General features: G+C 43.6%; 1 protein-coding gene across 1 annotated transcript; it reads left to right on the top strand.

Annotated features, from left to right (window-relative positions):
• Window positions 1-2,327: 2,327 nt before the first annotated feature.
• ZNF503 (zinc finger protein 503) lies at window positions 2,328-6,205 on the top strand. Its single transcript, XM_054036021.1, has 2 exons — window positions 2,328-3,021; window positions 4,027-6,205. The coding sequence occupies exons 1-2, from the start codon at window positions 2,716-2,718 to the stop codon at window positions 5,545-5,547; spliced, it is 1,827 nt and encodes a 608-aa protein (XP_053891996.1). The 5' UTR covers window positions 2,328-2,715; the 3' UTR covers window positions 5,548-6,205.
• Window positions 6,206-19,875: the final 13,670 nt, after the last annotated feature.

The following is a 19,875-nucleotide window of genomic DNA, read 5'->3' as shown; positions in this document are numbered from 1 at the left end:
TTAAAAGAGACCTTGCATATATTTCTGTGACTTCAGAATTTAAAAAGGGACTGGTTTGAAGGGAAAAGATCTAGGAGAAAATGCCAACCCGAGCTACTAATATTAGAGCATGAACTGACACTGACACATTAGTTTGGGGGTGGGGACTGTGTTTCAAACATACACATGTTGGTAGGTTCAGCAGACGCAACCACAAAAGAAAGTGAAAGTTCTTTCCAGTCTCCCCAGCAATCCCTTTTCCAGGATCAGTCCTTGTTCTAGCGGGAGTCCAGGTCAGGAATTGGACGCGACCTCTAAAGCACTTGCCTTGTTCTTCACTTGTCAAACGTGTTTTATCTCTCCAAGTGACCTTTTTGTTAATGTTGTAGATCGTGTGGGCCACCATGTCAGATCCGGAAACAAAAGTAAGAGATTGATTAACACATTTTGCCTGTGAAAAAATGTTAGTGGATGAAGAGGCTGGATAGGGAAGTTGGTGTTGTGTTGTTTTTTTTTTAAATCCAACCCAGAGCACCAAAAAGGGGGTGGGAAGTCGATCAAGAATCTACCAACATTGGAAGGTGAGGTGCCCTCAACCTATGACCTCCTACTCACGGGGCATTTCTCGTAGACATGTAACACTGAAATCTTTAAAAAGGGGACCAAGTACGTGTGTGCATACTAGAGACTCTTTGGCTGTGTATACAAACACATATGTATATTACATACACACGGAGATAGGTAGGCAGGTAGATTATAGGCGCACCGCCCCCCCCCCCCGGTAGCTCCAGTTACAGTTTAGCACATATACAAATGGCGAGTCCATATGCTATGTAAAGTGAAAACTCCGGTAACTGGGAACAAACACTCATCGCCCACCCCAGCCTGTCCTTTGATGCCGGGTAATCGTTTGCTGAGCCTGTCCGAGTCAGTACTGGCATTCTGCGGCCGCTCAAGATGTCAATCTTAATCTCCTCTACATTCCGCCGTGCCAAGCGCTTGAGTGACGGGATGGCGAGAAAAAGCCCAGCCATGAGTCGTCTTCTTCGCCCAGCTCAGCCCTCCTTCCTCTCCCTCATCCCCATCCTCATCCTCATCCGCCAAAGAACGGGTATAATAACCGAGGCAGGAGAAAAGGAAGGGGGATCGCCTTTAAAACGCACACACACAAAGCAGAGCCACCCCCGTTAATTAAAACTGCTCCGCCAAGGTATATATTGTGGCGTCGCGGCGAACAGAAGTCACTCTCCCTTTTGTTGGCATACAAATTGAGTTTACTCGGGGAACGATTTATTCCTTACATTGAATGGCTCTTTCTCAAAGGAGCCCGTCTCTCTCCCCGCGTTTTTCGCTTCCCCTCCCTCTCTTCCTTCAAGTCACACCAGGCTTGTAATCAGCAACAAAAGCTGACATAAATCAAGGGCGGATTGACAGGGGCTGACAAATAACTGATTGATTGCGGTTGGGGAGCATTGACAATTGATGGAGGGGTGGAGAGATCCAAAAAGAGAGGGAGCGAGTGGAGGAGGGCGGTGTGTGTAACATTGAAAACATGTGACAGTCACATCCCCCAATCTCTGCATTGGGCACCCAGTGTCATCGTAGGCCTGATTGGAGAGCTTCTGCTCCTACTTGGCGGGCGGGGGAGACGACTTTATTTAGTTTCACGTCAAAGACCACTTTGAAATATGAAGCAGTAGGGGGGGGGGAAAGCTTTCTACTCCCCCTTTTCCTCCAGCACGAGGCAGGACATTATCCAACCTGATCAACACTAGCCCTTGCTTTAGTGGGGCAAGGTTACAAAAATGCCACGGGTGAAACCATCATAGAGGGGTTGGAGCGAAGGAAAAAGCAACCTACAATATAAATACATGGATGTATATATGCATACGTATAAATATTTGTATACATAACTGTATAAACACATTCACTATGGAGTATTTAAAGGCTGTTATAGTCTGTGCTGTGTCATGAGGGCCAGGGGCTCTTAAATATACCTAGCACACCGTATTGGCTACCCACCTGGCGCGCCCTTGAAAGAGCGCGCTTCCCCTTGATGTTGCGCAGCGTGCTTTTTGCATGTATTGGCAGAGGCTGGAGGCAGTGAGGAGCCTCGGGAGAACGACTTCAAAGCGCGGGATGTGAAACACAAAATTAACGCCCATCCCGTCCTAGGAACAAAAACAAGAAGGGGAGGGAGAGAAGGGGGGAGAGTGTGAGAGAGGGAGAACCCATGAAAACCGTAGGAAAAAAAAAAAAAGCCCCAGCCCGGGGAACGTCACATCCCCTTGACCCTCCAATCACCTCGGGGTCCCATTTGATTGGAAGGCGGCAAAGGCTTTAATCTCAGACTAACTCAGCTGCTTTTGAAGTGAGTTTCTTTGCCAGATCCCGGGCTGGACGAGCAGCGGCTCGCAGCAGCACAGCTGAGTGGAGGAGGAGGAGGGAGAGCGAGAGCGCAGCAGCCGGGGACCAAGCGAGACACATTCACCATCCCCCCCCAGCCCCCAGCCCGGGATTATTCTGCTTTTTTTCCTCCTTCTTCCCCTTCTCTCCGGGCTCCCCCCGCCTCCACTAGGCAAAGCCAGAGACGTTTTCTGCCTTTTTTTTGTTTGTTGTTCTTGCTAGTTTGCTTTTGGGGGGGTGTGGCTGGCACCCCCCTCCCTCGCCAAAGAGAGAAGGTTTCCGAGGCTGATCAGCGCGACTCGTCCCAGTTTTCATGCGAGGTTTTGGGTCATGATCACATCGCCCTCGCTTTCTGCTGTAAGAAGTAGTAAGCACAGCAGCAGCGGTAGAGACATTGGCGGCAGCAGCAGCCTCAGCCTCAGCAGCGCCGCTGATCTCGCCTGGCAGAACGGGCACTCTGGGAATACTACTAGCTGCACCAAGCCCTTCTTCCACTCCGTCCCTCCTTCGGACCCTTTACGCCAAGCGAATCGGCTTCCCATCAAAGTCTTGAAAATGCTCACGGCTCGGACGGGACACATTTTACACCCCGAGTATCTGCAGCCTTTGCCTTCCACCCCCGTCAGCCCCATAGAGGTAAGGAACCGGATACCCCCCCCCCCCACTCCTGCTCAAGCGGTCTCTCTTCACGATCATTGCATGGCGTCCTCTCCCTTCTCTTTGAAAGGCGATTAGACCAGGAACCGCATCCCTTCTTTCTCGGCTGTAGCTAAGGCTGGGTTTGCGAGCTCCAGCGTGGCTGATTTTAGCATTCCTTCTTTCATGAAAAGTTTAATTTATTTGTTTTTTTTACACCCCTTTTGGGGAGGGAGAGATGGAAGGAGCCTGTTCTCCTTAAGGACTAGGGACCCACTAGTCACAACGTGCGAAATAGTCTTGTTGGCTGAAAATATGGGGGGGGGGGGGAAGAATGTGGGTGCGGCTGATCACAGCTTCCTGATCTTAGTCTCACTTCGGAAGATACCCCACCACAAGCAGGTTATTTGTGTGTTGTTTTGAGTCCAACTTTTCCGCGTTACGCTGGCAGGATATTTTTAGGGATCTCCACTCTGAAAGAGGGGTGGTGTGGAGGCTGGGGCTGGGTGAATGAATGGTTTCATTAAAGTCTGTTCAAAGGGAAGCCATAGATTTCCTGGAGCCCGGCTCTCCTGCTAACTCCCGATCTGTTTCTAAATAGTGTGGCCAGCCAGAAATGGTGCAGTCGCTCTACTTTACGGGCGTTTGTGCGCGCGTGCGGTGGGAACAAGGCAACGCCAAAGTGTGTATGTGTGTGTGTGTGTGTGGGGGGAGCTGAACTTTGTAAAGCCCCCGGGGTGGGTGCTGCTTTGCCTAGGCAGTAGAGACGGGGTTTGTCTCGCCGCGGTATAAGAAACCGTTGCCTTTTAAAAGGCATTGTGGAAAATGGTGCATGGGGGGGCGGGGGCGGCTGTCAGGATGATGAATGTGCACAAAATTGTTGATCCTTTTCAGGCCGTTCTCTGCAAGAAACGTCGGCAAATGCCGACTTCCTTTGCTTTTGCCTTTTTTTTTTTTAAATATCTGATTAAACGTTTGCCTTTGTGTGTCCTCTGATTTCTGCAGCTGGATGCTAAGAAGAGCCCGCTGGCCCTGTTGGCTCAGACGTGCTCCCAGATCGGGAAGCCGGACCCTTCCCCTTCCTCCAAACTCTCCTCGGTCACCTCGAACGGCGCGGGCGGGGACAAGGACTCCAAGTCGGGCCCCTTGAAACTCAGCGACATCGGCGTGGAGGACAAGTCGAGTTTCAAGCCCTACTCCAAGCCGGGCGCCGAGAAGAAGGAGTCGGGCCCCGCGGGCTGCGGTGGCGCCGCCTCGGGGGGAGTCTCCAGCGGGGAGAAATCGGGATTCCGGGTGCCGAGCGCCACCTGCCAGCCGTTCACGCCAAGGACAGGCAGCCCCAACTCCAGCGCCTCCGCCTGCTCGCCGGGGCTGCTGCCGGCCGAGGGCAAGGCAGGAGAGGACAAGAAAGACGCGGAGGGCTGCGGCAAAGGGGGCAGCGCCAGCTCGGACGGGGGTCCGGGCGCCGCCAGCCTCAGCCACAGCCGGATTAGCGTGAGCTGTGGCGGGATTAACGTGGAGGGCGGCCAGCACCCGGAGGGCGCGCCAGGCTCCAAGCCTATCTCCTCGGACTCGTCCTCCTGCAGCAGCAGCACCACCGCCACCTCGTCCGCCTCGGTGCTGGGCTCCGGCCTGGTGGCCCCGGTCTCGCCCTACAAACCGGGTCAGACTGTGTTCCCCCTGCCGCCGGCGGGCATGAGCTACCCGGGCACGCTGGCGGGCGCCTACGCCGGCTACCCGCCGCAGTTCCTGCCGCACGGAGTGGCCCTGGACCCCACCAAGTCCGGCAGCCTGGTCGGGGCCCAGCTGGCCGCCGCTGGCAGCCTGGGCTGCAGCAAGCCGGCGGGATCGAGCCCGCTGGCCGGCGCCTCGCCGCCCTCTGTCATGACGGCCAGCCTGTGCCGCGACCCCTACTGCCTGAGCTACCACTGCGCCAGCCACCTGGCCGGCGCCGCCAGCGCCTCCTGCGCCCACGACCAGGCCCTCAAGTCCGGATACCCGCTGGTCTACCCCACGCACCCGCTGCACAGCGTCCACTCCTCCCTGACGGGGGCCACCCCGCCCTCGCTGGCCGGCCACCCCTTGTACCCTTATGGCTTCATGCTCCCCAACGACCCCCAGCCCCACATCTGTAACTGGGTGTCGGCCAACGGACCCTGCGACAAGCGCTTTGCCACCTCCGAGGAGCTGCTGAGCCACTTGCGGACCCATACTGCCTTCCCGGGCACCGATAAACTTCTCTCCAGCTACCCCAGCTCCTCTTCGCTGGCCAGCGCCGCCGCCGCGGCCATGGCCTGCCACATGCACATCCCCACCACCGGGGCGCCGGGCAGCCCCGGCACGCTGGCCCTCCGCAGCCCGCACCACGCCTTGGGACTGAGCAGCCGCTACCACCCCTATTCCAAGAGCCCTTTGCCCACCCCAGGTACCCCAGTGCCAGTCCCTGCGGCCACGGGACCTTACTACTCCCCCTATGCACTGTACGGGCAGAGACTTACCACAGCCTCCGCTCTGGGCTACCAGTGAGTGTGGGGTGGGTAAGGATTGCAAACGACCTAGGGGGAAAAGGGGTGGGAAAGAAACCCACACTTTATACAAGCTGAAATCTGACTTTTTATAAAATAGTGTTCATTTGAGGACTGGATCCGTGAGCACTGTATTTATTTATGTTAGCTTCAAGCGGGACAATGAATCATAAAGTGCATTACTTAACTGAGCTCAATAGGTAAAAGTTGAACACCCATTGTAGAATATAAATAAAAAGGAAATAGAGGTCTTCTCTTTAATGTTACTTTAAAATTGCTATGATTGTATTGTACGTTCTTATTTAATGTCTCCTTGAAACAAAAAAAAGTTACATGCATGTTTGTTACTAAAAAACCAACTCGCAATTTGTCAATTATAACTTCAAATTGCAATTATTTTTACGGTGTATACAATTGAAAGAGAATTGGTATTTTTTTGTATGTAATCTGGAAGAAGGAAAAAAACAAAAAAACAATTCTATTCCAAAAACCTCATTTGCCTTATTTTGTTCTTTAAAAGGAACACTTAACTATTTTTAATTTTTAAGTCCACCCTGTAAAAGGGGGTAAGGTTTACGTCATGTACTAAAATAATAGACAATGTATCGCTTTAAAGATTAAAATTCCGTATATTTGATGTATTAAAAGCTTTTACTTTTTTTTTTTAATACGCTTTGAGTCTGTTACAAACACAACTGGGGCTGGGTTGCAGAGGATTACTAATTTCTCCTTAAGCATTTATTCAATTTTAATTAAAATAAAAAAAGTCCCAGCTTTATTATAACCCCCGGGCTCTCTCTAACAAAAAACAAAACAAACAAAACAAAAACAGACGGTGCATGTTGTATTTCCTCCCCTTAACAGTTGTGTATGAATGAAACTAGAAAACTAAGGAACGGGTTGAGTGTGTTTTTCCTAGGTGTTTTAAGAAACCAGTTCTTGAATTATTGCTGATGTGAACGGGGGAAGCCAGTGTTTAAAACATTTTTTTTTTAAAGAAGGGTCCGGGGAGGCTTTGGTTCTGAGATGGAAAATAGACTTAATTTGAAAAGCGTGTAAACTGCACAGAGAGAACGACCCATCTCTTCCCCTCTAAGCACGACATGAAAAAATCAGAGCACTACTTTGTCTCAACCCCATTACTGTAGGATTGTCGCAGCGCAGGGCAAACGATTGTCCCGTTAAAATAACTAACCCCAGACACTTCCAGTGTCTTCCATTCTCTCCTCCTTCCCCATAAATGTTTTTTTTTTTAAGACAAAACCAAATCTCTCAAGGTAGAATAAACCTGCTATGAGTTTATATTCATTGAAGTGAAAAAATATAAAACGCTACTGCTGCATGCCCCAGCAAGGCTTGCATGGGCTGATGTGACTTTGCATCGTAAGTCTTTACCTAACCACCCGTTAAGAGAAGCAGTTGTACGCAGTTCTCCTTTGTAAACTCCAGTACGATGGGAGAAGTAGGGAACAAACAAATGCAAACAGAACGATTAACGAATTTACATAGGATCTCTGCTTTTGCAGCCTCTTTCGCAGGGGGGTTGCGTGATACAGCCCCTATCTGCTCATTGATCTTCCTTCTACAACTCCCCTCTTCCCCCAGCTTGAACTGAAACGTACTAGAGTTGCAAGTGGCGACTTTGGCTTGAAAATTACTTATTTTTCTCCCTCCCCTTATATCCCCCACAATATAATTACTGCTCAAAGTTTCCCGTGGTGCCCAGCTGCTAATTAGCCCAATGCATTTACTCGAGATAATTAGTAGAAGTTAGAGTTAATGTATAAAGTGGAGAAAAGAAACAAGTTAATGAAGTCTCTGCATTCGCCCAGCCCTCTTTGCTGCCCGGCTTTGCCTCGTATGATGAGGGCTTTGGGACGTTTCTGTAGGAGAGAGACAAGATCTATACAGGGAAATGCCAAGACGCGCAGCGCTGGGCCCGTCTATGGTTCTTTACAGGCGTCAATATGAAATAGGCACTAGAAACGCAACCTACTTTAGTAAAAACGGGACTATTAAAGATAGTCCTGCTTTGGGGAATTTCAAACGAGCTTTCCGTTGTGAAATGATGGGGGAAGGGCTATGTACGTTTCTTTTAAAGCCCAGGGTAATTACACGAAGTAACTTCAAAGCATAATTCGGTGCAATGAAATTGACACAAGCGCAGCTAACAATCAAGAGAAGGAAGGGAGTCGTTGTTGGGTGCAGGGTTCAGCCACTGAGTTGGATTTACACAAAAGAAAAAAAATAATTTGACTTTTTTTTATCCTCTGGTGCACCTTGATTGTAAGGGCACTCTCATGCTAATTCTACCAGGGTAGTTTAACCACGGCTTTATTTTTAAGCACTACTTAATTTAGATTAAAAAAATATATTTCAGGCTCCCATCTGGATTTGGATAAAGTTTATTGCAGATTTACCACGATTGAAAAAAACAACAACCCTGCCTTTTCTTTCTCTGTAGATATCTTTAATTTCTCTCTCTCACACATTCCTACCACATATTATCTTTAAATGATCGATCTAAAAATCTTTAAACGGGTGTTTCTAAAGCTATTTTTAACATGTCTTCTGGTTCCAAAAGGTTAATTTTATTTTCGTGGATTTCAGCTCTATCAAAGTTACAAGTACGCTTAAAGCTGAAGCATTTTAGATGTAAAGTATTACAATGAACCTTTCCCATTGTTTTATTTATCACCATTTTGCTCGGATCCTGTGCTTGGTATTATTGAAAATTTAAATCGCTTATTTTATTTCCATGGAGATGGTAAGGGGGTGTTAAATATTTGACCTGGCAAGTGTCACCTAGGATTTTGATAGTAAGCTAGGAAATGTGCTTTTTCTAATAGACACCGACTTAGGGGCATTAATCTTTTTAGGTAAAAGGGATGCATTTGGTATTTTTCCCCCCTGTTCTTGCTAACTGGATGGGTTGTGGAGTTGACAGCAGCCGCTGGTCCATGCCACCGAACTAAAATAATTTCACAGTGGAAAACCAGCTCGAGAGGACAAGCAACAGAAGGGCAAGACTCATCAAAAGCCCAACCTCAGATCAATCTGACCAGAGTCAGACATACATTAATTTAAATTAAACAGTTTGGTCTTCCTCGCAAATCTTTTCTGAACATTAAAGATAAACTCATGTAATATTTAAATCACCTCTGGTCGGATGCTAAGTACAACTGAAGAACCAAAATACAAATTAATGATTTTCCTTCCACTCCTGAAGGGTTACGCTGCCTGCCACTTCAACACAATCCTTCTGATAACAAGCATGCCTGGGAAAAGGAGGGTGGGAAAAGGAGGGTTCCGTTGATTTTAGCTGTGTAATTAAGCCAGCTTTATAAAACAATAGAACAGCATAAGCCACAGTCAGCAAAGGAGTACATAGATTATATTTGCCCCTATATATGCGCATACATCCACGCAACATACACCTCAGTTTGCTTTTCTGTCGTTAGTATAGAAACAAATGGTCTGGAACTCAAATATAAGGCTGCATCTATAACGACTGGATTTTCGTTTTATGCAAGTAATAGGCGACCACATTTTCTGAGAGGAGATATATCTGAACTACTTTTCATATAGCATACAAAGACTCATGCAGTGGGGTACCAGGTCTGACCCTTTCTTTCCTCCATTCTGGGTTTGAGTAAACTGTCCACGTTTAGAATCGGAGAAAGCCACCCAGGTAGAAGAAAAGCCCAACTTTCAGGGCTCAAGAAAAAGACGCATCTGAAGAAAGTAACTGATCAAACTTCGTATTTTTAATGTACGAAAGACGGAGAGACAAGCGTGTATTAAAGGTGACTATGAACATGCCATTTAGTTTATTTGGATTCAGTCCTTTATTTTTTTAAGTTAGAAAAATCAGTGACGTCATCAGCATCAAAACTTCTGTCCATTTGGTTTTTTTTTTTAATGCGGATAATTTTAAACATTTCTAACGTTGAAATCACACGTTTCTGTTCTTTGTGTAACATCGAATGTTGAGATTCTGACTGTCCAGCATTACCGCAGACAAGACGATCACTCATGAATGGGAGGTGTTTAATTCTTGCTAAATATCTCTCACAGCTCAGTCCCAGAAAGTTAAGGCCAGATGGCTCAGGATTTTTTTTTAAACTAAACTAAGCCAAAAAAAAAAAAAAAAAAAAAAAAAAAAAGTCTCTTGCAATGAAATGTGAAGGTGTCAGGGGGAAGGGATAAGAAACCTTTCTTCGTTCGACTCTCCCTCGACCACCGAATGCTTTGACAATAGAGCCAGAGAGAGGGAAAAATTCGGGAAAACTGAGAGATTTGGGCTTTAAACACAGAAATTAAAAGAAATTTCATTAAACCTGGGCGTTTCCACACAGAAACCGCTCAGGTATTGAAGGGGGGTGGGGGTGGAGAGGGCTTTCCGGGTTGTGCCTGTGATTGGATAGTTTTTGTTTTTAACTGAAACAAACAGTAATTCACAGAGACTTTGTTCTTTCTTCATGTCTTAAGTCCATCAACTGTCCTCCCCCCACAGTGAAAAAGGTAAATCCATTTTAGTTTTGAATAGTGTAGAAATCCTGGTGTGTATTTCCCCCACCCCCCTCTATCTCCAAATGAATTAGAGACAACCTGACAATGCTGTCATCTGTCTTCAATGTCACATCAAGGCAAGAAATAATGATAACAGAGCAGCAGAAAGACGCCCACTGAAACCTCGAAGATATAAAAAAAGCCTCGAAACAGCTTGAAAGAGAACAAAATTAGACTAACCGCGGGATACTGCACTAAGAACCTTTATTATTATTTTTTAAATAAAACAACTGTATTTCGTCTTCAGTGTTTTATTCTGTGCAAAGTCTAGTTGGTTGATCACAAATACTTCTGTGAAAATAATAATAATTTAATGAACGAGCACATTCAGTAGATCCAAAGTATTACAAAAATCAAAGAAAAAACATGATGATTCAAGTCCGGTTTGCAGTTAATCATCAAGGTTTTTTCATTTCTTTAAAGTGTAACCTAGATTGTGTCACATTTAATACTGAGCCCCAGGTGAGACATTTACAGACAGACATTTACAGGTACACATCTATGGGGAAAATATATTAATTTGTTTCTTTGGTGTGTATATTGGGGGGTGGAGGGGGGTCGGTCGGGTCTGAACTACCTGCTTTTCCTGCCGCCAGGCGGCGTTGCTGAGTCCCTCAACGAAAGAGAGAAAAAGAGCAAAGCGAACTTAATTTTGCTTTGAAGATCTGCCACCCATTAAGTTTTTAACCTCCCCCCCCGCCCAAGGTTTAGCCTGGAACCGCCTCTGCGAGGCTCACTGCTTCCAATTTTTAACAGGGAAGAAAACGAACATTCCATTAGCGTGCACCGACACTTAGGACGCAAGTCCTGCTCCCTGATAAAAATCACTTGTTTGGGACAGGAGGAATCTTTGATCTAATCCAAAGGGAAGTATTACAGTATAAATGGATTTAGCCAGATAAAAACAGATAGGTCGGACTAAATAAAAAACGTGTTGTTGTTAATCACACTTGTAATCTCATCCACTCTGAAGGGTAAATAAATTGCAGTTATATCAAAAACAATTGGCCCTACATGTGTTCATAACAGATGGGATCTTATCAGAGTTTAACTGTAATAAATTCTGACTTCTGGAAATTGTAATCTTTAGTCGATATTAGATGTAGTCTCGTTTTTTTTTTAACTGTAATAACAGGCTGCAAACTTTTGTGAGCAACTATGAAAGTTTTCAAGACCAGCGCTGTTACACAAGCCTTTCTTATGTTTCCTCCAGAAAGACAGCTGTTTTAAAGTTGAAGTGGAAAGGCTTCAGAAAATTAAAATATAGAGACGAAAATTCTGGCGTTAGGGAGACAAAATGATTGATTTCCCCCTCCCTAATCTTCGTTATAAAGACCACGGAGGTCAGTGATAACAGCCCTAAAAATATATGTAAAATGTGTACAGGAAGTCATGGCAAATGACAGGACTTGCTTTAAAAAAGAAAAGAATAAACTCAGCCAGCGGGAAAAACTATGTCATAACTTCAGATTAATCCTTCTGCGATCCAGATCACGAAATTAAAAAATAAATTTGAATAATTACCGAAAGAATAAAAGTATAACAATAAATTGCACACACACACACACACACGCACGCGACTAATTATGTCCACTGTCTCGGCTTCCCGATGCTGTTTATCAAGTTTGCAAGATAAATGCTTGCAAATCCATTGCATTTCCATACATCCTCAAGCCGCTCCTTCTTCGGCCAATGCTTTTGCAACATTAATTGATTTTATTACACTTCCCGAAGTCGCTGTATATTACACCCCGGCGAGTTTGCGTTGGCAGTATTATTCTTTTTGTTTTCCGTCGTCGTCGTATGAAACCTGTGAAGCAGAATTCCTAGCGCTACAGTAGACTGTGGTTTGTTTTTTTCCTACCGCGATCTTCCTGGAGAATGTGAGCTGTAATTTGCAGGCTTCTAATAATCTAGACTGTTTTTAAACAGAATTTCATAGTTGGTGAAAAATGACTATAAATCTAAACATAAGAAGACACTTTCCCAATTTTTAATGGGAGGGAGGAAGAAAGAATGAAAATGCGATTTGGTGTTAAGATTAGATTCGAGAAACATTCAGTTTGTGGTTGATTTACGTTACTGAATGGACAGTAATCATTTTAGGGAAGGCATACTGGTATAAGGAGAGGTTTAATTCAATTTTAAACGTACACCCTCTCAAGGCTCCTCGTACCTCTTTGCTGTCTCAGTCATCTAAACAAAATTGAGCGCAACTGTATTTGGGTGGATTAAGAATTTTATGTCACTTTCCAAACCTACTCATTTTTTAGTTCCTTTAGACTGCAACCCATCAAGATTTCAAAGAGCGATAATTATTTAGCTGTGGTTTTGCTTGTCTTTAAAGATCTCGCTAATGTGTTATACATATTTCACACAAGAATATGCAATGTTGTGTAGCTAAACCAATTCACTTCTCAGCAAAAAGGAACCCTGGGTCAGTTAAAAAGGGACCCTAACAAGCAAGAGGCGCCTTTAACCCCCAAAGATGTCTTTCATGTCCAAGATATTTGCATGCAGAGGGGTTTCTTTCAGACCTAACTATTAAGGTTTCTCCCTGATAGGAGTTTTGTACGGATTAACTTCAAGATATTTCAGTGCCGCACGAGGCACATAAAGTGAATAGGAATAATTACTGTATATCATAGGAAAGACATGTAGGATTTGCTATTTATAAACAGGTCAGCTTAGCTACCTATAAATACGAATAAAACTATAATATACTTTATATTACATACAGTGTTTATATTAATATATACTGTGTGTGTATATATATATACACACGCATAGTATACATTATACAGCTGGTTATTTGTTTTTTTAAAGCAACACGCATGAAAATGCCTGGCAATTGCCACTCATGTGGGATTTGCGGGGGGGGAATCAAAAATAAAAGAGCATTATCAGTTTGTGCCCCTCCTTGTGATATAGCCCCTGGTGCCAAATGCCGGACTCCTGTACAATGTAATATACACAGCGGCGGGGAGAGGCGTTGGGGGAACACTCCGTATTTAACTTCATTGTTCACCAGCGAGAGTGGAAGCTATAACTCATCCCTCCGGAGTGAAAAGCAATCTATTCCCCACTGGCCTTTCACTGGGGACCGCACTGCGCAGCTTTCCAGTCTAGAATTAACCCTTTTTTGCTTCTGACTTTTGGACTCTTGCTGGCCTTCACTGTACTGCTGCTGGTACCCGCTACAAATTGTTGATGCCTAGTTGGCTCCACTTATGGGGTGGGTCATGGGCAGCAAGGAAGTGGTTAAAAAAGGTTCCTCACTTCTTTTCTCTTTCCCCTGTTTCAGTGGAATGGGGAAACAGACAGCTAGTTTGCATCTGAATTCTTTCAAAGCCAAGGGCAGAAGTCTCCCTCAGGGCTGTGGTTAGTTAGGGCTACACTGGTAAGCTGTCGTTTTAAGAAGGGTGGGAGGGAGGAATTTTCTGTGAATGTGGCCTGGCAGATCAGCTGCTTTGAACAGAAGATCAAGAGAGGTGTCCTGTATTGGGGAAGTGCTTGGCTCTGAATAAGTGCTTTACAAGTTATAATTTTGGAGGAGATCAGTTTTGGATGGGAAAGGTGGTCCAGAAGTGAAGGTGCTAGCTTGGGATTTGGGCGATGACTTCAATACCCTTCTATGCCATAGACTTCCTTTGAGATATTGGGGCAAGTCACCTCAGATGGAGTAAATTGGTATAGCTCCACTGAAGCCAACGGCAGTTTACAGCAGCTGAGGACCTTGGTCTCTCAGGGCAAGTCTACACTACAAAATTAAGTCTACCAAAGTTATGTTGGCATACAGCCACCCTACTAATTAAATTGCTTTTGCATGTCCACACTATGCTCCTTGTGTTGGCGGTATGCACTCTCATGAAGAGCGCTTGCACCAATTTAACTATCAGGGTGGGGCATTATGTGATGGCTTCTGAAAGGCAGCAACAGTCGACATAAGTAACGCAGTGTCTACACTGACATGGCATCAACCTAACTGCTACACCTCTTGTGGAGGTGGAATTATTAAGCCGATGTAGTGGGCAAATTACATCAGCGGGAGCTACATTTTAGTTTAGATGCTTACAGAGTTAGGTCGATGTAAGCTGCCTTATGTCGACCTAACTCTGTAGTGTAGACCAGGGCTTAGTTTCTCCATTCCCCATTGGTAAAATGGGGATTACTGGGATGGTGTTAAAATAAATACAGTAAAGACTGGGAGGGGTTTTGATTCTATGGTAATAGGTGCCATATATGTATTTATCTATTTTAAATATTTATGTACACATACACACAGAATTACTATTTGTGACAAGAAAATTTTATCTAGATGTCCAAGAGCTTCAATTAAAAAAAATAATCAGATTTTCAATCAAGGTAATAAGTATTGGAACACTACATTTTTATAACAAAGACAACCAATGGTGCGGTGTCCAATGAATGGCACAGTATAGTTCCCATCTTGAAGTCTTTACTGATATCCACATGAGTTTTGCCTGTTCAAGTGTTCAGTGAGGTCTTCAGGACTGGCCTCCAAGTAGACACTGAGTATGCAACTGGTCTTATGGAAAACTTCTGATGAAAGTCACTTCCCCAACTGGAAGGCAAGTTGTAGCCCAGCCCTTCCACAGCTGCTGTTCCTGTGAACAGGAGTCATAACTGCTTTCTTTCTATGCTCTCCATGCAGGCCTTCTCAGCCCCTGGATCTACGTAAGTGCAGATACAAAGGCTCCATCTCCTAGCCTATTCCTCTTGCTCCTATCTGTACTGGCACATTAGGCTGGAAGCACAGCTAGCTCTGACCCCTGCTCGTTGGCAGGGTACTATAGAGGGTTCTGCAGCACAAAGCTCAAGTTCACCCAGGATTGCTGTATAGATGGTCAAAAGTTTTCCTTCTGGGGGAGGCAGAAAATGTTTTTTCTAAACTAAATAGAATTTTTTGCAAAAAAAAAGTCAATTTTTATATTTTGGGATTTTACTTGAACAAACATTGCATTTCTTCATTTTTGTTGAACTTCTTTCCCCATAGGGAAAAAATAATTTCCCAACAGGTTTTAGTCACCAAGCATCTCTGCTTGTGGCTCTCTCTAGGGGTGAAATTAAGTTCCTGTTATTATTATTTATAGTTTTTCTTTATGCCTCCCCCCCATTTTAAAATAAACAAAATCATACCCAAGCATGGTTATTGTGTTCCTAACAAATACAAACTGCATCAGCAGGCAGGAATGCATCCAAGATGCTACAATGAGTGTCAAACAAGTTAAATTTAAATCTTTCAACTGCAGTGTCTTTTTGTCTTAAATATATTACTACAGGGGTTTCAAACATATTATGTGGAGAGGACTGAGTTACATTTTTAATTATGGTCTGCAGGCTGGGTCTACAAAATTAGGGTAAAATGTTACACTTGATCAAAAGCAGATATCCCACTGACAGCAATAGGAAGTTTGCACAGATTGAGGGAGGAATATGGACTAGATGAAGCAACCAACAATGTACTTAACAGAGTCACTGTTGCATTCAGCGGGAGAATATACACATACAGTTGAGAGACTTTAAATTACTGAAAACCCGGCCCCTCAGAGTACCATCATTATGTTTTAGTGTTAGTACCTATTGCAGATGAATTAAAGCAGTTTATACCTGAGGGCTTGTCTATTCATAGTGTTTATAACACTAACTATAATGGTTTCTAAACCGATATAGTTAAAACTGTACAATTCCCTAGTATGGATGCAGTTACATCGCAAAAAGGTGTTTATAATGGGATAGTTTATTCCCATTAGGGAAGGGACCCATATGCTGTTATAACTGTTCACACTAGGGATTGTACCAATTTAACTATTTCACCAAAATTACCCCCCTTAACCAAAATAGCTAAATCTGTAATCTGAAAATTGTGAGTATATCAGGCCTAAGTTGTTTCAGACTAAATCAGTACAACATCACTTCACATTCAGATGGTTTATCTTTGCAACCCTCAGAGCCAAAAACTTAGTGTGAATCCTGGCCATATTGAAATCTGTCACTGACCTTTATGGGTCCAGGATTTCACCCTTACTTAGAAAAAACAAAGAAAAGCTTACATTGTTTAGAATCAAAATTTGTAATGATAACTAGATAGACATCATAAGGTTGTTTATTTCATGGACTTTTGATGGGGATGAGTTGCCTGCAGTGGAATTTTAATATCTGACTAGGTCTCTGAGTTTCTGGGAGCAAACCATTCTAGCTGTTGCTTCTTGCCTGGAGACCAGGGGGTTCCAATATTATCTTGGAGAAAGTGATGGTTAGCAGTCCAGGATAGTAGCTTGCTTCTGGTTTTCCCATACCCACCTACAGAGATTACCTATGAAAAACTGCTATGCAGCTCCTCCCATACATGGAGGGGGTATGTTAGTGCTGGGACAACGTGGGTGAGGATTCCTTCCTCCCACTTTCCCCGGAGCAGTCCAACACCACACAGGTTGTTAACTGGGCTCTGTGCTGGTCTTTAATCCAGGTTGGTGTTCCTTCTGCTGTGCCCACAGAGCTCACTGTAAAACAACCCACTCAACTGTATTTCAACAGTTAACCCATCTCTGACCATGACTTCTACTACCACCATGCTTTTCTTGGGTTGTGCTGCCTCCGCAAACCACAAAGTATGCATGTGTTTTCTTAATACTCAACATACCCAGTTTTTTTATCTGACATCACTTTTTTGAAGAGCCTACCCTCACATAAGTGCTTGTCTCATGTTATCTACGTTTCTGTGGTCTACAGATGACACCCGACATGTTGTCCACAGGCTCAGCAGAATTGTACTCACATTTAACTGAAACAGAGTAAATAGCCTATTTAAAATTTGAGACAGAAAGTTGTGCAGTTTTTCTATGCAGAGTTAGACAGCCATCATGTTTCACCCCAGAGATGGCTACATTTCAGCGGTGGGTGATATGTGTGTATGTACGTGTAAATATTTTTACATACCCTCCCCGCCCCAGGTATTCAGGGCACTGCAGAATGAGAATATAAACCATAAGACAAATATTACTGAAGGGAAACAAATCCTCTAAATTGTAAACAAGTAAAACAAATAGTGAAGGGGAGAAATGAAGGGTTCTACACATGAAGTACAACAGTGCTAATAATGGAAGACACCTCTGACAAATACCTTTTCTCTTCTGTATCTATAGCTTGTCATCCTGGTGAAGTATCAGAATAAATATAAGTTATCATTAAAGGTGTAGCTCAATGTCCATTATATGCAAATATAAACACACACACTCCAGTCTAAACCACAAACTTGAATACTATGGTGGGGGGAGGGGGAAGTTTTGCCCCTCATAAGTTTTATAACAATTACTGCATCATAACTTAAACATCTATTATGTCATTGTCTGTTAAATGCTATACTCCTTCACCCAGCATTATCCAAGTCTTTTTTGTATCCCACATTAAAATATTTCATACATATTTCAACAAGGATTTTTTTCTTGATTCAGTTTGTAATATTTTAATAATTCTGGAAAAAAATAAATTGTGTAGACTTGTAGAAAAAAAAGTGAATATTTTTCTTTCCAGAATGCTTAAAATCATCACTCTTTCTATCAGCATATGCATACATATAATTCCGAATATGAAGTCATAACCATAACCTCAGTCGTTGCCTGGGACCTCCAGAGCTAAAGCATGAGTCTCTACACCTTGATTTAAATTCCCTAGCAAGTAGCTATAGCAGACACCTATCCACAATTGGCCAGATGCAGAGGTGAACACTGTGTGGCATATCCATATCTACCTGAAAACAAGTCAAAGTCTGGCTAGAAACTAATATATATATTATAGTTTAAAACTTATTTTCAGAGGATCTGAACTGCATGTGCTCATAACCTCCAAAAATCAGTTCAACTTTGGTGGTTGTATTAATACAGGTTCATTCCTAATAGGAATACTGTATGAGGGCGCATGGGACACAAATTCTATGCCCATATTCTGGCACCTTCCAAAAAAAGATCCTCTGTCTGGAGTGACACTCTGGCTTTCTGGAGTGGGGCCCAGGGATGTGGTTTGCAATAGCAAATCTAGGATTTTGCAATGGGGAACTGCTGAGTGGGGCCAATATACAGACAGATTAGTTACATTTTTATGAAAGACTGAACTGCATGGTAATAAACATTTCACTCAAGAACTAAATGTTTTTCCTTAAAAAAACCCCAACAACAAATTCTGCTTCTCTTCCTAAAAGAAAAGCAAATCACAAACAAACCAGTTAGAATGAAAACAAATGAAAACAAAACATATTGAGAATTTCCTTTCTGAAATGAAAAGCCATCCTAGCAAACTAAAAATTTTGTCTTTATAAAACAAAGACAAAACAAACAAAATCCCACCTAAAGCCAACCAAATTTTAAAATTTCAAATAAAAGAACAACCCTACCAACTAACAATTTCCCTTTTAAAATGAAAAACCATGCTGCAAAGCTGCAAATAGTCAAAGTCATGTAGGCACCAAATTAAAATTTCTTGTTTGAAGGGAAAGGAAATGCAGTTCTTTATAATGAAAATTTTGTTTGCAAGAGGAAAAGGGAACAACAATAGTTTAATCAAACAAAAGTTTACAATCTATGGAAAGATCCATGAAAGGGTTTTCAGAATATATTATTTAAAAAGTCCTTAATATCAAAGGACATTCTCCAGAGAAACCTTACTTTTTCCTTGTGAATCACTGATCTTCTGGAATTCTTTGCTTGAAATCCACAGGGTTTGGCAGTGCTGCTACTCCTGCGTAGCTAAGGCCAGGGGAAGAGAGCAAGTGAGCCAAGTTTTCAACTGATCTCTCCACATCTTCAGGCTGACTTCTTGTTCCCAGTCCTGCTGAGATTTGAAGGACATCCCTATCCCCAAATCACTCCATACATAGTTGACATTTGTCTACATTGACATTTATGGCCAAGATTTTAAAAAACAGGAGCCTAAAGTTAGGCTTCTAAATACTCATCTTGGCTTCTATAGCCCCACTTCTGCAAGAATTCATACACCTCAGTAACTTTAATCACATAGGTAGTTCCAGTTCAATGAGGTTACTTGTAGGAGTAAAGTTATTCACATGCTTAAGTGTTTATGGAATCATGATTTCAATAAGTGAGCTGATTTTCAAAATGCTGAACCTACTTAAAGAGCACAAATCAGCCTACATTTAGGCTCCTATTTTAAAAAAAATCTTGGCCTTGATTTGTCATCCAGAGAAAGTCTTCAGAATTAACTACCATTAACATAACAAAGTTCGCACCTCCCAGACAGCTGCTGTTTCAGGATCTTTGAAGTCAGGCTGTATGTCTACACCCCAGACTTGCACGGGTTTAATTCAACTGGGTTCTGAAATTCATTTAACAGGTGCATACACTAGATCAGTTTACAACTGGTTTATATCCATTTAGTTTAATTGGGCAGTTCCCTGGAGACAGGGCTTAGTAGGGGAACAGGCAGTAGAGGGGGCATATGGAGCTCAGAGGGGGCAAGCTACTGGGACAGAACAAGGATAAGAAGTCTGAAGGGGACCAGGTCTTCCAGCTCTCTACTGCACATTGACTAGGCACCAGCAGGGGGAACACTGAGAGCAGAAGTAGAGAGATAGTCTTCCTATTCACAGCATCAACACCACAGTAATCCCTGGTGTCCTGGAGGAGTCAGTGCCGGGTCTTGGAAGAGAGTGGCTCAAACACAGAGGGAAATGTGTTTTTCAATTGGTGGTTTTTGACCCATGGGGAAAAAGGGACGGTGAGGT

Source organism: Malaclemys terrapin, chromosome 7 (assembly GCF_027887155.1).
Source record: "Malaclemys terrapin pileata isolate rMalTer1 chromosome 7, rMalTer1.hap1, whole genome shotgun sequence".
Classification (NCBI taxonomy): domain Eukaryota; kingdom Metazoa; phylum Chordata; order Testudines; family Emydidae; genus Malaclemys; species Malaclemys terrapin.
Note: the sequence above shows the minus strand (reverse complement) of the source record. Positions and strands in the feature narration are given on the sequence as shown.

Excerpts from the sequence above, each read along its gene's own strand:
- ZNF503 (XM_054036021.1), top strand. The coding sequence starts at position 2,716 with ATGATCACATCGCCCTCGCTTTCTGCTGTAAGAAGTAGTAAGCACAGC. Across the intron at positions 3,022-4,026 it reads CCCCCGTCAGCCCCATAGAG|CTGGATGCTAAGAAGAGCCC; the intron begins GTAAGGAACCGG and ends TGATTTCTGCAG.